At 51.8% G+C, this 14175-nt stretch overlaps 5 protein-coding genes across 5 annotated transcripts; 4 read left to right on the forward strand and 1 right to left on the reverse strand.

Annotated features, from left to right (window-relative positions):
- Nucleotides 1-65: 65 nt before the first annotated feature.
- Nucleotides 66-1427, forward strand: N7498_010872 (poly(A) polymerase; the record flags this gene model as incomplete). The annotated part of the gene is made up of 1 exon (XM_058457928.1): nt 66-1427. The coding sequence occupies one exon, from the start codon at nt 66-68 to the stop codon at nt 1425-1427; it is 1362 nt and encodes a 453-aa protein (XP_058304827.1).
- Nucleotides 1428-2890: 1463 nt separating this feature from the next.
- N7498_010873 (ribokinase) lies at nt 2891-4036 on the forward strand (the record flags this gene model as incomplete). Its single annotated transcript, XM_058457929.1, has 1 exon — nt 2891-4036. One exon carries the CDS (start codon nt 2891-2893, stop codon nt 4034-4036), a length of 1146 nt encoding a protein of 381 aa, XP_058304828.1.
- Nucleotides 4037-5415: 1379 nt separating this feature from the next.
- N7498_010874 (uncharacterized protein) lies at nt 5416-6533 on the forward strand (the record flags this gene model as incomplete). Its single annotated transcript, XM_058457930.1, has 2 exons — nt 5416-5524; nt 5581-6533. 2 exons carry the CDS (start codon nt 5416-5418, stop codon nt 6531-6533), a joined length of 1062 nt encoding a protein of 353 aa, XP_058304829.1.
- Nucleotides 6534-6922: 389 nt separating this feature from the next.
- N7498_010875 (transcription factor TFIIIC subunit TFC1) lies at nt 6923-9018 on the reverse strand (the record flags this gene model as incomplete). Its single annotated transcript, XM_058457931.1, has 5 exons — nt 6923-8159; nt 8221-8329; nt 8380-8457; nt 8508-8817; nt 8878-9018. The coding sequence occupies 5 exons, from the start codon at nt 9016-9018 to the stop codon at nt 6923-6925; spliced, it is 1875 nt and encodes a 624-aa protein (XP_058304830.1).
- Nucleotides 9019-10647: 1629 nt separating this feature from the next.
- N7498_010876 (protein phosphatase 2A regulatory subunit RTS1) lies at nt 10648-13347 on the forward strand (the record flags this gene model as incomplete). The annotated part of the gene is made up of 8 exons (XM_058457932.1): nt 10648-10671; nt 10799-11143; nt 11213-11812; nt 11867-12220; nt 12275-12445; nt 12503-12630; nt 12690-13026; nt 13207-13347. The coding sequence occupies 8 exons, from the start codon at nt 10648-10650 to the stop codon at nt 13345-13347; spliced, it is 2100 nt and encodes a 699-aa protein (XP_058304831.1).
- Nucleotides 13348-14175: the final 828 nt, after the last annotated feature.

A 14175-nucleotide genomic window follows, 5' to 3' on the forward strand; every position in this document is an offset into this window, starting at 1 on the left:
CACGAAATGCTTGACTGACTCACCAACACAGACGTCATCAGAAGTCGCTGGCTCGTCAGCAGCAAATGGCGAAACATTCCGAAAGTACAATAGACTTATCACCAGCCGAAGAGCTTTTGCGGAAGCTTCTGCTGGATTGCCGGGATCACATCGTGCACAACAGCCATGACGCCATCAATCTCGAGATATGGTTCACTGGGGGCTGGGTTCGGGACAGACTACTCGGCGGCGAAAGCCAGGATATCGATGTGGCTCTTAGCTCCATGACTGGGACTCAGTTTGGGGAAGCCCTCGAAGACCATTTTGCTCGCTCGGCCGCAGAGTACATCGCCGAAGCCCAGAGGCTTGGTGTACCCCCAACCATCAAAGGGCTGCACAAAATCAACAGCAATCCAGAGAAGTCGAAGCACCTAGAGACAGGAACTATCGAAATATTTGGGTTGTCGGTTGACTTTGTCAACCTGAGAAAAGAAGTCTATACAGACCAGAGCCGGAATCCTCAAGTCGAATTCGGTACTGCGGTAGAAGATGCTTATCGCCGTGATGCTACAATCAACTCCATCTTTTACAACCTAACCAGAAGACAAGTCGAAGATCACACCCAGATGGGGCTATCAGACTTGGCAGCCGGCATCATTAGGACACCACTCCAGCCTACTCAGACCTTCATGGATGACCCTCTTCGGATCCTAAGGTTGGTCAGATTTGCCAGCTGGCTTGGCTTCCAAATTGATCAAGAAACGGCACAAGCGATGAAAGACCCACTCGTTCACACGGCTTTCAATGTGAAAATCACTCGCGAGCGAGTGGGGATTGAAATTGAGATAATGATCAAGGGCCCAGATCCGTTGACCGCCTTTGAGTTTCTCTATGAATGCGATCTATATTCCACAGTCTTCCTAGATCCGCCAGGTTATCTAGGACAAAGGCTGCTACATGCTTTTCCTCACAGTGAACATAACATCCCATGGCCGAATTCGTGGCCCCTCGCATTCAGGAATCTTGCGTTTCTATTGCAACATAAATCCGGGCACTCGAAGAGAGACTTCTGGGAGTCTGAAGCACGGGAGCACATCTGGTTGATGGCGGCCTGGGCGCCGCTCGCACCACTTCGGAGAACCGACATCGAGAAAGTTGTGAAGACTGCAACCGGGGCAATCAAGATAACAAGCAAAACTTCAAAAATTCTAGGCGATTGCCTCAAGAATATGGATTCTATCCATGCATCCGTACGACAGATTGCGACAGCTTCAGTCGGGGTATCCCGAAGCACTCTCGGCATGGCAGTCAGGTCTTGGGGTAGGTCGTGGAAGCTCCAAGTGTTATACACGCTATTAGCCGACGCCATTTCTCAGGCTGTGGACGATGGCGTCTTTGCCGACCTACTTGGCGGATATTCGAAGTTCATGGACCACGTGTTTGATTAGGGCTTGCAAAACGCACCACTCGCTAAGCCTATACTCAACGGAAGCGAATTGAAGGCCATCTTCAACCTCACGCAAAGCGGTGCTTTTCTCAAGGTAACTCTTGACGGTCTTGTGCAGTGGCAATTTGATCATCAGCATGCATCAAAAACAGATGCCACAGAATGGGTACTCACGCAGAGAGAAAATTTTCATATACCATGAATTGTAACTTCTTGAAGCAATGAAAATACCTTGAGAATCTCTTCATGTAATTCTTATTCAATCCGTTGGCATCTGTCTTCTTTGCAGATATGTAGCATTATTTGAACTTATAGTGCGTAATATTCGGACCTATGATTTACTAGATGCGGTTAGTTGTTATCACGACCAAGCTTGCTGGACCTAGCCAATATAACAAAGATTTCTAGGGAACGCGTATTTTCACTAGTTTAACGTAAAAGTGCGAAAGTAGCTTTGATCCGTTACATTAACTTCTATTTAGTGTGTCGATTAAAGCCTATACTATCTAGGCTTATTATTTTTTGATCTTGAGCCTTGTGGACTGTTCTAATCTAACTAAGAGCTCCAGGATGCTTTGGCCCTTGACCTTCCTCACCTCCCTCCACAAGTTTTGGAGAACTTAAAAAAGCGCCTACTAAAGTGCGAACCCTATATGCTTACTCATTGCGATCTCAATTTGGGAAATATCATAGTCCAAAACGGAAAGGTTATTAGTATACTTGATTTGGAATACGCTGCCTTCTTTCCTATTTGGTATAAATACGTTTTAGCCATAGATGTTGAATGGAAAAAGTTACTCCGGGCGCGCTTAGACGTATATAGTGAGGCGCACGAAAATACCAAGGCCTTCTGGACGGATATGTGTAATCTAAGACAGTACCCAAATCTGGACGAGAAAGGTCAAGAAACCTTATAGAGACTGACCGCCATTGAACTAGCGTCAGATCCCCCTCCTCCCCCGGGGGCCTATGGCTTTTTACCTTGCGAACTGCGGTTGACTCTACATAGTATACAAGAGGTTATAGGTATTAATTAGCAGACCAGGCTCTTTTGTTCCAGACCCATCATTCAATGTATCTAGTTTCTCGAATACTAACAGATCTCAGATGGCAGTAACGCCTTTCCGTGGGTTGCGATATCGTCTACGACCCGCGACTTTACATAGTCGACTCCGTTGCGGGATGTGGATCGCGCAAATCACATCCGGATAAATGTGCCCCGCGCTCTCACGTCACTTTGTCTTCCCCCATTCTCTTTGCACTCCTCCAGGTACGGCCGATTTCTCTACAAACAGCAATAGCGAACCTTGAAATCCTTCTCTGCTTTTTCTGTCCATTCGAATTGAGCGGTCTGCTCCTCAATCGCTCTTGAGCTTCCTACCCCCCACCCCCGCACCGGCTTACCGACTCTTGAAACACATGGACGACTATCACCATCTACACGTGAACTACTGATCCCCAATCATGGCCCCCCTCATTCGTGTCATCGGTTCCCTGAATGCCGACATGGTGTCAGTCACACCCCGTTTCCCCGATCCTGGAGAGACGATCACTTCTTCAAAGTACTTCACCAGCGCCGGCGGTAAGGGCGCGAATCAGGCTGTCGCATGTGGCCGGATGTCACGACCACAACCCACTGGAGAGGGAATGAATGCGAAAAGCGACGTTCACGTCGAGATGGTCGGCGCTGTCGGCGCGCTGGATGGCCACTTCTCTGCCCTGCTGAAGCCGACACTTGAGAAGTCCGGAGTCGATCCGTCGCGAGTGCGAGTCATTGAGAATGCATACACTGGCGTGGCAGTTATCATCGTTGACTCGTCTGCTGGGGGTGAAAACCGCATCTTGTTCTCGCCCGGTGCGAACTATACGGGCATGCAGCCCAAACCCGAAGTTCTGGGACCGGCTTTATCTCCCCCAGTGCCTGATGTGATCGTGATGCAGGGCGAGATCCCAGTTGACACGGTAATTGGAATCCTTCGGGAAGTCGCAGCATACAAGAAGAAGAACCGCGCTGCTGGCAAGCGCGGCATTGAGTGCGGGCCCGACGTTATGCTCAACCCAGCTCCTGCACCACCGGGCGGTCTGCCAGAGGATGTCTATGCTGCGGTCGATCACTTGATTTTGAATGAAACAGAAGCGGAGCTGATGACGCCGCCGACCGAGCAGCTCCTCCGAGTCGTTCCAGACGCCGAGGGGCTGGACGGCAAGGAAAAAGTGGCCCGATACTTCCACAAGCTGGGTGTGACGTACCTACTCATTACGCTGGGGGCCAAGGGCGTCTGGTACAGTGCTACAGATGGAGGGTCCTCTGGCCCTAGCGATGGGGTCCAGCGCTTTACGAACGAGATTCCTGCAGCGGCCGTGTCTCAAGTCTTGGATACCACGGCAGCGGGCGACACATTTGTTGGAGCGTACGCGGTGAAGGTTGCGCGGTGGCGGGAGCAACGTCGCGTCGAGGACAGGGCGGGCCAGGATATCACCGATGCAGAGAAACCGCATCGGTATCAGACTGTCATGGACGAGGCGATGCACCTGGCAGCGCGCGCGTCAGCTCGCGCCGTGGAGCGCCAGGGTGCTATGGATAGCATTCCGTTTGAGGACGAGGTGTAACGCATTGGCAGAGACTATAGAGTTCATAAATGTAATTATATCATAGGTATAGAGAAGCTCGACTTGAATTTCAATCTATCCGTTTTAGATCAGCCCTTGGCTTGCCCCTTGAAGTAAATTGAGGACCGTGCAACAGAAGTCCTCAACCTTTTTTGTCGAGGAATGCATGTCAACGACGGGGATGGCACAGTCCACGAGCAAGAGGGGCGTCACCCTATTCAAGGAATCACCAGGTTCATGACTACCTCTCATTCACACGCTCACACGCTCCCGGTGGCAATCCCTGAATTCTACACCTGGATACCTGAAAGAAGGTCATTGGACTTTGGACATTCTCCAGCCTCCGGCACACGGCCCTCGCGACCTGCGACCTGCGACCTGCAAGCTGCAACCCTCAACCTCCCAGTATTCGCATGCACCCGGAGTTTCATGCTGATCTTGCACCGGGCTGGGGGCCAATGGAGCGATGGTGAGATGCGTTGGCAAGTGGGGTGTGTTCAACCCGTCGCGCGCTGGTGTAAGGAGGGGCGGAACGCGAGCGTGTCGCGCGTAGAGTATCCGGTACTTGGAGATCGGGCATTGTAGCGGGATCGTGGCGGGTACTGGGTACTTGGCGCGCGTCGCAGGGGATACGGGATACGCGTGTAGTGTGTGATGCATCGGCAGAAACACGGACATGGTGAACGATATTCTTAGTCGAACTCTCCTATCATTATATTGTGTCCAATAATGACTCTACGCTACACGTACAGTAGCTGAATGGTATACATAGTGGTATAGTAACGAGTAAACGTACAGTATAGAAGCGCGTACCCGCGTCGACATTCCACACCACTTCCATTGATCCCACACGAGGAAAAGGAATGATAATTGGATTGTGCCGAGACCGCATGAACGCCACCTCCAACCCTGAGCCTGGTATGATCCAATCGCCTCGAATGCAAGGCGCCTTGCATGCGAACGCGGTCGCGGTCTCCGTGCTATGAGCAATGTGCAATGCACGAGGCCTTGAAATAGCCCCCTTTGCCCTCGCCCTCCTTGCCTTCATCCTACCATCTCTTCTACTCGAGTGTATATCTATCGATCCATCCCACCTCCATTGCCACTCTCCAAGCCGTGCCTCTCTTTCTAGGACTATACACTCTTGTGGACCCTATATCCACTTTCCTCTCCTTCCAGGCTTCACCCGACCATCTTCCTGTCTTTGACTAGATTTCTTTACATTTTCCTCATTCTTCCCTTTTCTACTATATTATCTCTCGATCTCACGAAAGAAAATCTCCCGTTCGGTCTCGCGATCGACTTAGTGTAGACCGCCAATCTCCCCACTTAGCGCCGACACGTCAAAACAACCCGAATCTCACGCGCCTCCTACCATCATGGCCACTCTCACCATGACTCCCTCCCGCCAACCCTTTGCGAGTCTGGACACACCGAGGATGAACGCCTTGATGCGTTCCAAGCTGAACCGCCAGAACCAGCAAAATGGTACGATTCGTTTCGTTTGTTGTGGTAACCAAAGCACAGAAACTAATACCCACCAGGAGCCGTCTTGTCTGCAAAACAATCCGTCTTCACCAACGATTCCGAAAACATCGATCTTAGCAGACTGAATTCATCTGTAAAGCGCAAGCGCACCTTGGACGATGACGACGATATCTCCAAGGGCTCACCCAAGCCCCTCAAGACCTCCCGCATGGCCCTCACCAACCGGGACAATGTCTCATCTCGACTCTCGACACCGCTAAAACTTGTTCCCACCACTCCTCGATCCGCTCCTGTTCTCAAGCCCGCTGGCCGGACCCCGCCACCCAAGTCATGCAAGACATTCAGTCGCCGGTCGACCATCGCCAAGGCCCGTCCGGAGCCTAGCAAGCGCGGTGTCACTCGCCCTTTCTCTCTCGCTGCTGCCCTTTCCCAAAACAAGCCCGCTGCTCCCAAGGCCAAGGGCCCGTCGTCTTGGTTATTCGATATTCATGTCGACTCTGAGCAAGAGGAGATGACCAACCTCATGCAGCACTCGACCGGCGTCCTCGATATCAGCGACGACGAGGGCAAGGCCTCCGTCATCGAGGGCCGCGGGAAGGAAAACGTCCCGCCTGCTGAGCTGGGCATTGACCTTCCTCGCTCCCATCAGGCTGTTGCCCTGGCCGCTGCTGCTGCCGCCCGCAAGGCCTCCAAGATGGAGGAGGACCGCGCGCCACTTGGAGAGCTCACTGCCTCCGACTATTACCCCGAAGACTGCAATGCCTTTTCTTATACAGTTGTCCACGATGAGGAGAATGACAACATTCCCTCGTCTAAGAAGGCTTCCGTATCTACCCAGGCTACTCTTCTCCCTCCGTCCATCACTACCTCTATTGCCTCCTTGCTGGAGACTGCCACCCCTCCCAAGCCAGCTGCCGATTCTACCGAGACCACCGAATCTGCTGACTTGAAGATCGAGATTTGGGAAAGCGAGAGTGCTGCTGAAGAAGCTCAAGCTGCGGAGGAGTAGACACAGCCCACTCCTTGATTACTCTAAAAACACACTTGCATTTGCATGGTCCTTGGCGCTCTCTGTCTTCGGCCCGGTTGTGGCCTTGCATTTGATTCATTCATGGCGTTGATGATTTCTGGGTCCGATGTTTTGATTTTGGGTTCTGTCTGGATGTTCTTTTGCATACCCTTTTCTCGTCTTGTTTTTGTCTCTTCATCCTGTTTCCTTTTTTTATATGGGCTGCACATTGTTTTGTCTCAACCCTTTAATTAATGAGAAACTTTTGTCATGTCTGATGCTGGTTCACGATGTATACACGCAAGTCTCGATATACGATTGGAATGATTATTGTTTTGATGAATCTTCTTCACTTCAATTGTAGACTTCATAGTAAGTAAAGTTCCGTTTTAAGTTGCTGTGCCATCACTTTGGTCATCATCATCCTCGTCCATATCATCTCCATCGTCCCCATCATTATCCCCTTCATCGCCTTCCTCTTCTTGCTCAGCTGCGTCCCTCGCCGCCACAGCAGCAGCAACCTGCTCCTCGAGCATCTCTTTCCGCTGCATCTCCTCTTCCTCGCCCTCACTCTGCTCCAGCTCCGGCTGAACATCCCCATCAGTCCCATCAAAACCGACCATTTTCCCCATCTTCCCCTTCTTCCTTGGCCCACCACGCCCAGGCCTCCGTTCCAGCCCGTACGATTCCTTCTCGTTCTTTCTTCTCCAATGCGGCGCTCCCTTGATAGTCGCCCTAATCTCCGTCGCGTATTGAATCTCCTTGCTAGAGGATGTAGCTGGATCGACCGTAAAGTACGCAAGATCAGCCTCGCTCGACGCATGGTCGGGAAATTGTAGAATGCGTCGGAAGTCAGAATCAGGCGCCACACGGTCTTCCATTAGCGCGGCGATCTTGGCACGCATAATCGTCTTCACTTTCGCCATTGTACCGTTTCCGAACCAACCGTTGCTGATGGAGACGCATTCGGAGCACAGGAAGGAAGGAGGCGGATCGGGTGGGTAGAGGATTGATTGTAGGAGTGGATCTTTGATATCACAGGCCATCCAGATGCGGCCATCACGCTGGAGGGGCGGTTGGCCTGTGAAGATGTGTGAATTTGCTTGTGCAGACCTGGAACCCGAGCTGATGGTCTCGTTTTCGGATCCCTGGCGACGGTGGTTGGGGCCACGGCCGTCAGCAGTATCGCGGGCCTGCTCTGCCTCGTTGGATTCTGTGACGCGGAACATGAAGGTTTGATAATGGCGGTACTCGGGTGAAGTGCGCGGATCCACGCCCAGCTTGATGATAGCGTCGCGCCAAGGTCCGGATCGGAAAATGTACCCAACGTAGGGTAATGCGTGGCGGAGGAGGGTTTGCTGTTCATCTGAGGTAAGGTTGCTGCGGATGGCACGTCGTGTCCAGGCTGGTCGCTGCTCGAAGAGTTCTTTGACTTTTTCGATGGTTGCGCGAAGGGCTGGGTCGACAGTATCGATTGGAGCGACGTCTTCTTGTGGCTCCGAGGGCACGACGGGAATGTCAAACGAGACTAGGTGGCTGCGGATCTTCGTTGGTTGCTGTGTGTTCACTGTGAAAATTTCGCCGGATTGGTCGACGGCTTGTTTGACTGTTGGATTTTGGCGGTACCTTTGAGTGGATGGAATGTTAGCATATGTCTCCAGCTATTCCTGAATATTGGGATCCTTACATATACTGGAACGGAATATCACCCTGGGTGAACGAGGGCGGCGGGATGATATCCACGTCCACAGTAGCTCCTTTGGACATGTCGAGGTGATATCTCTTCATTTTCTCCACTGAAATTGTCTTAGCCAGGTGTCTTTTCTCGAATAGTGAGCTCACCTACAGTCAAATGGGATGATACACTCACGAAATTGGTTCGTGAAGGAACTACGTGTAGACGACCACATGAAATCCGGCAAGCCTAGGATTGTTAGATTCAATCCAGATATTAAGAGAAAGCTTTGAACACACCTCGAAAGACATGCGTGCGCTCCACTCTCCCTACTGCCTCAATCCGGTACTTGGAAGCATTGTCTTGTAGACTGCGCAGCAAGTCCTTTGAGGTCCGTCGGAGGGAAGCTTCTTCAACATCCTCTGGCAGGGCATTGGTGAAGGGCTCATCCGAGCCTCGTTTGCGCTTCCGACCTGTCCGTTTGGGGACAGTGATTTTGAGCAGGACATTATTTGTTGCACAGCTCATCGACTGGATCGGTCGAGCCATAACATCTTCAGGTCGCAGTGTTAGTTTCGCCGGTGTATCGGCCTTAGGCGGGTTGAGGATCTGCGTCATGTCAGTATGATTGAATCTGAAGTACTTTAATATATGAGCTGTAAGCCTCACAGTTTCGATCCCCGCGTTCCCCTGGAGCGTGTCCATGGCTCTGTCGAGGTTGAGGATCACGGCAGGGTGCTCGAGGCTGACCAGACGTCGAGGCGGGACGGGATAGAACGGTGCGGTTCTGGATTCACGTTGTGAGTCCATGGTGAGGACGTGCTATTATAAGCGAAAATATTGAGGACTCGAGACGATCCAGAAGCGTATGGCCGTGTTTATGTGGTTCAGGCTGCTTTCGTTTGGAGGCGGGTCAATGATGAAAAGACCATGAGGGCGCAGCATTTACCAACGGCACGATATTTGACTCGCGTTTCACTTGGTCTGATATACGGAGAAAGCTTTTCCATCGGCCCGCCCCTCTCAGTCCGAGATATTAATTACCGATATGAGCCCTCTTCAGTTGAGGCGGCGCATTCCATACCGGCGGATATGATGACTAATCGCCTTCGACATCTCTCATCCCAGGGTTGACCTCAATTTACTCGTTTCAGGATTGATAGAGTCGTAAGATATCTAGTTGGAGAGGTAACCCTTTTCTTGTTTTTAATAAGACCTATCGCACTACCGATATGTGTTGAAAATTATTCGTTGCCCTGATGACTTTCACATCTCACATCAGATTCGTCTCATACGTTGAAGAATATATTTTGCGGGCGTATGTGGGCAGTACCATATCAAAAGTATTGCTTGGTGTTGTAATTGGCCACGGATTTTGAAAGACAAGGGGCCATCGGAGAATATCCCAAATATAAACTATCCTCCAGAACCTTATCCCTCAGAATATTCAGAATATTATCTTCGGAGACGAGTCGCCTGACCGGATTCACTGCCCCTGGTATACACCCACGTGACATGATGACATAAGCCGAACAAGTAGCGGGAAAACGCATACAAAATAGTGTGGACAAAGAGGGTATTGGAGAAGCGCGACACGTAGAGGCTCGAGTAGACGTGGAGCAGACGCTGAGGGACACCTGGTGATAGCCTAAACATGATAAGCACTGTAGAAGAACGCCTCGGCAGTTTGTGCTGGCCTTGGAGTTGACCCCTTCCCCCTCCCATCACCATCACAGCCAGGAGATCCCGCCGCCTTTCACTTTACCTCAACAACACACTCCTCTTTCTCCCCCCTTCCCCCACCCACACACTCGGACTTCGATCTGCTACATTTCGAGGCCTCGGCCAACCTCCTTTTAGTCCAGTTGATTCAGGTTCTGGTCGTGGATTGCAATCGGGTGGCCCTGGCGCTTTCGAACCCCCCGCTCCCAGCCTGCCACTAAGCGACACGGAGATCCTCCAGAGCGGACCCAGCACGCCAGTCCCATCTCGACCTCTGCGCCGTCCGGCCAGTCCCCATTGCACCTCGAACACCAATTGTCCCATCTCAGGTCAAAGAGGTACGTCGCCCTCCATCTTTTTGCAGTCGTACCTTTCTCCCCCAACGCTGAACCACCTTACCCCGTGCGCGTGTGGTTACACTCCGCTCTGGTCTTCTGGAGCGGCCGCCATTGGGTGATGACCTCCCCCCTGCAAATGATCTGATATCACTGCTTCATGTCATTCTACGATACCCTGGGACTTTCATTTGTTGGATAATTCGGAGCGCTTATGAGTTTCCCCTAGGTCGATACAAACACACCCTCCTCCCCCTCGTGGCTTTCCTAAGCGGCCCCCCGTTGTCCTCACCCGAATCGCCCTGGCTAGAGTGCAGCGCTCGGCTGCACTGGCACGAAGAAGCCTAGCGAAGTTTATGTGGTTGTCAATACTGGCTTCAAAATGAAGGGATTCAGACAGAGAGTGGTAGGTGTCTATCTTCGTGTGCTTCTCACCGCACGGTCATCTCCGCCAGCCCCCTTCTCCCCACTATGCAAGTGGTGGTTCTCCTTAATTCGGATTGAATCCAAACTTATGTTTTTGTTCATCATAGCACGAGCAGTTGTCGCGGGCGAAGGACGCCAACAAGTCGTCGAAGAAGAAAGACTCCAACTCAACATCAAGCCAGGCCTCCCTCGGCGTTTCCAACACACAGCAGCCGACATCGCCGAACCAAGGTACCCCGACATCATCCACAACTTCTCTCAATGATGCGCGAGGCAAATCGCCCGATGAAGCTTCGCCGGCGGGAACCCCGTCTGTGGGCGCCGCCCCAGGCCAGCATTATATAACCCAAGGAGTCAACATCGCAGGCCAGCCTGTGAACAATGGTCCGGGTACTCCGACGCGGCAAGGACAGCCTGTGGCACCCAGTGTGATCATCAGCCCCAGCACTTCGGTAAGCTCACCTAGCCCCTCGGATGAAGGTGACATCGATGGACCTGGCTCATTCTCTGCGTTCACACAGCATCCTCCTCCCCCTGGAGCTGCCGAGACGATGCCCGGAGACCTCGCGCCCCCAAGGAAGTCCCATGTCTTCGATCGCCTTCAGACTACCCCGAAGGATCTGTCGGAAGGAATCCGGACCCCCAAGCGTCAACACTCATCGCGATTCGATATTTCTGACCAGCGCCAACGAGAGCTGGAGAAATTGCCAGGCTTCCATGAAGTGGCTCCTAACCGGCGCCAGGAATTGTTCATGCAAAAGATCGATCAGTGCAACATTATCTTCGACTTCAACGATCCCACGGCAGATATGAAGTCCAAAGAGATCAAGAGGCTGGCTCTTCACGAGCTCTTAGATTACGTCGCCAACAACCGGTCCGTGATCACCGAGCCCATGTACCCTCGCGTGGTGGAGATGTTCGCCAAAAACTTGTTTCGACCTATCCCCCCACCGATGACCCCCCAGGGCGAAGCATTTGATCCCGAAGAGGATGAGCCTGTTTTGGAAGTTGCCTGGCCGCACATCCAGGTTGTCTACGAGTTCTTCCTTCGATTCATCGAGAGCCAGGATTTCAACACGAATGTTGCGAAGCAATATATTGATCATCAGTTTGTACTGCAGGTATGCGTTTGAAGTCGTGAGATTTGAATATCAAAAGGCTAACGATCAATGCAGTTACTCGATCTCTTTGACTCAGAAGACCCCCGAGAGCGTGACTTCCTCAAGACAACCTTGCACCGGATTTACGGCAAATTTTTGAACCTGCGATCATATATCCGAAGATCTATCAACAATGTTTTCTTCCAGTTTATGTATGAAACCGAGAGACACAACGGTATCGCTGAGTTACTGGAAATCCTGGGTTCCATCATCAACGGTTTCGCCTTGCCCCTCAAGGAGGAGCACAAGCTCTTCTTGACCCGGGTCTTGCTTCCCATGCACAAGGTCAAGAGCCTGAGCATGTATCACCCGCAGCTGGCCTATTGTATCGTCCAGTTCTTGGAGAAGGACTCGACACTGACTGAAGATGTATGCGTTGATCCTTTCCCCCTGTTCGTTTCATATACTGATGCTTTTCTGTAGGTTGTTCTCGGTCTGTTGCGCTACTGGCCGAAGACAAACAGCACCAAGGAAGTTATGTACCTGAACGAGGTGGAAGATATCTTCGAAGTCATGGACCCAGCCGAGTTTGCGAAGGTCCAGGAGCCTCTTTTCAACCAGCTAGCCAAATCGGTGGCCAGCCCTCACTTCCAGGTATGTATGCAATGCCTCCGAGTTTTTCCGCCGATGGCTTACTTTGGACATAATCAGGTTGCTGAGCGCGCTCTGTACTTCTGGAACAACGAGTACTTCTGCAACCTCGTGAGCGACAATGTGGAAACCATTCTCCCGATCATGTTTGCTCCGCTCTACGAGAACTCCAAGGGCCACTGGAACCGGTGAGTTATGAAATTTCCAGCTTTATTTTGTCAATCGATACTGACTACTTCCGTTACAGGACTATCCACAGCATGGTGTACAATGCCATGAAGATGTTCATGGAAATTAACCCTCAGCTCTTTGATGAGTGCTCTCATGAGTACACTGAACAGCAAAACAGTGCCGAGCAGCGGGAGAAGTCCCGCAAGGACCGATGGATCACAATCGAACAGCAAGCGACCAGCAGAAAGAATGGAGTTCCACCTCCTCCTGCGCCTGTTCTTGACGTGCCTGAGCCAATCGACGAGGTTGAGGCTATGACCCACGAAAGCCAGAAGAAACTGAACACCTTGAAGCTCCAAGAGGAGACCGAGACCCCCAAGGAGCGACCTGCTCGGGAAGGAACCCCAACTTCGGTGAGTCTTGTGCATCTCTGACAGCTTGTCACTGTGCTGTCCACATTCATGCATCCCCCTGCGGGTCTTTCTTAATTTTTACCCTTTGGCTGCTTTTACCCTTGTATTCGTCTTTTGCTAAGACCCGTCCACCCGTTTAGCCAGCCTGATTCTAACGTGGGACCATCGGGTTTGCTCCAGACACGACGCCGTGGCTCCATTCGCGGTACCCGGAGGCGACGGAGCGGCAGCGGCAGCGAGATTCGACCGCGACGACGTTCGGTCGGCGGAACCAGTGCGACCAATGTACAGATCTTGCATCGAAGCAACTCGACCAAATGAAGATTTCTCTTCTTTCCAATGGACATGTGACTTTCGTTGATATTTCTGCGACCATGGCATAGCGAATACGGGCTGCGACGAATGTTTCTTTGTGCCTTGATTTCGATTCGCCCGGATTGATGCCTCCTTTTCCCTTTCCCTTCCCCCCCCTTCCCTTCCGCTCTCGAGTGCCTCTCTTTGCCTTTATTTCTCCCTTCATTTTCTTTTGTGTACATGGTCTTTCTGATATTTCCTCTTCTGTGGCTCGGTTCATCATGGGCTTGAGATCACTGAACGGACCTCTGAGTTGGACTCCGTCTTAGAACCGTGTTCGGGTATGGAAAATGGGTGCGAATGGCGTTTCCATCTGCCGACGAGTGTCGGTGGCTTACTATGTGTTGCCAGTTTTCCTTTTTAGACAAATACTGAGTGATGACCTCTGGGTTTATTTCAAGACGTAAGGAGACACATTTTGTAGTGGCTCCAATGACCCTTGTAGACGCCCCAGTCAGGTACTGTGGATACATGGGTACCTTCCAAGGTACAAGGGCACACGCGCGCTTAGTCGCTTACGACACGCGCGTGAGTCGGGGCGGAACAACCCACTCCGGGTTACCCAAAGCGGACTAGTGTTTCTTTCGGGGTCTCTACGATAGCCCGCGTCCCTTCTTCTCGGGGCCAGGTCTCGCGCGCTATTCAGCTCTCCCGGTTCCCTATTCCACTCTTTCCCCCGCGGGGCTCGTTCGTCTTTTCTTCTGCCGTCCAGTCTCTCATTTACATGGATCAGGCATCTTCCTCTTTTGTTCTTTAAATGACTTGACGAATTCCTCGCTTCCTCGCTTCCTCCGA

The sequence above is a fragment of the Penicillium cinerascens genome, assembly GCF_028974065.1.
Source record: "Penicillium cinerascens strain IBT 15544 chromosome Unknown scaffold_4_segment0_segment1, whole genome shotgun sequence".
Taxonomy (NCBI): domain Eukaryota; kingdom Fungi; phylum Ascomycota; class Eurotiomycetes; order Eurotiales; family Aspergillaceae; genus Penicillium; species Penicillium cinerascens.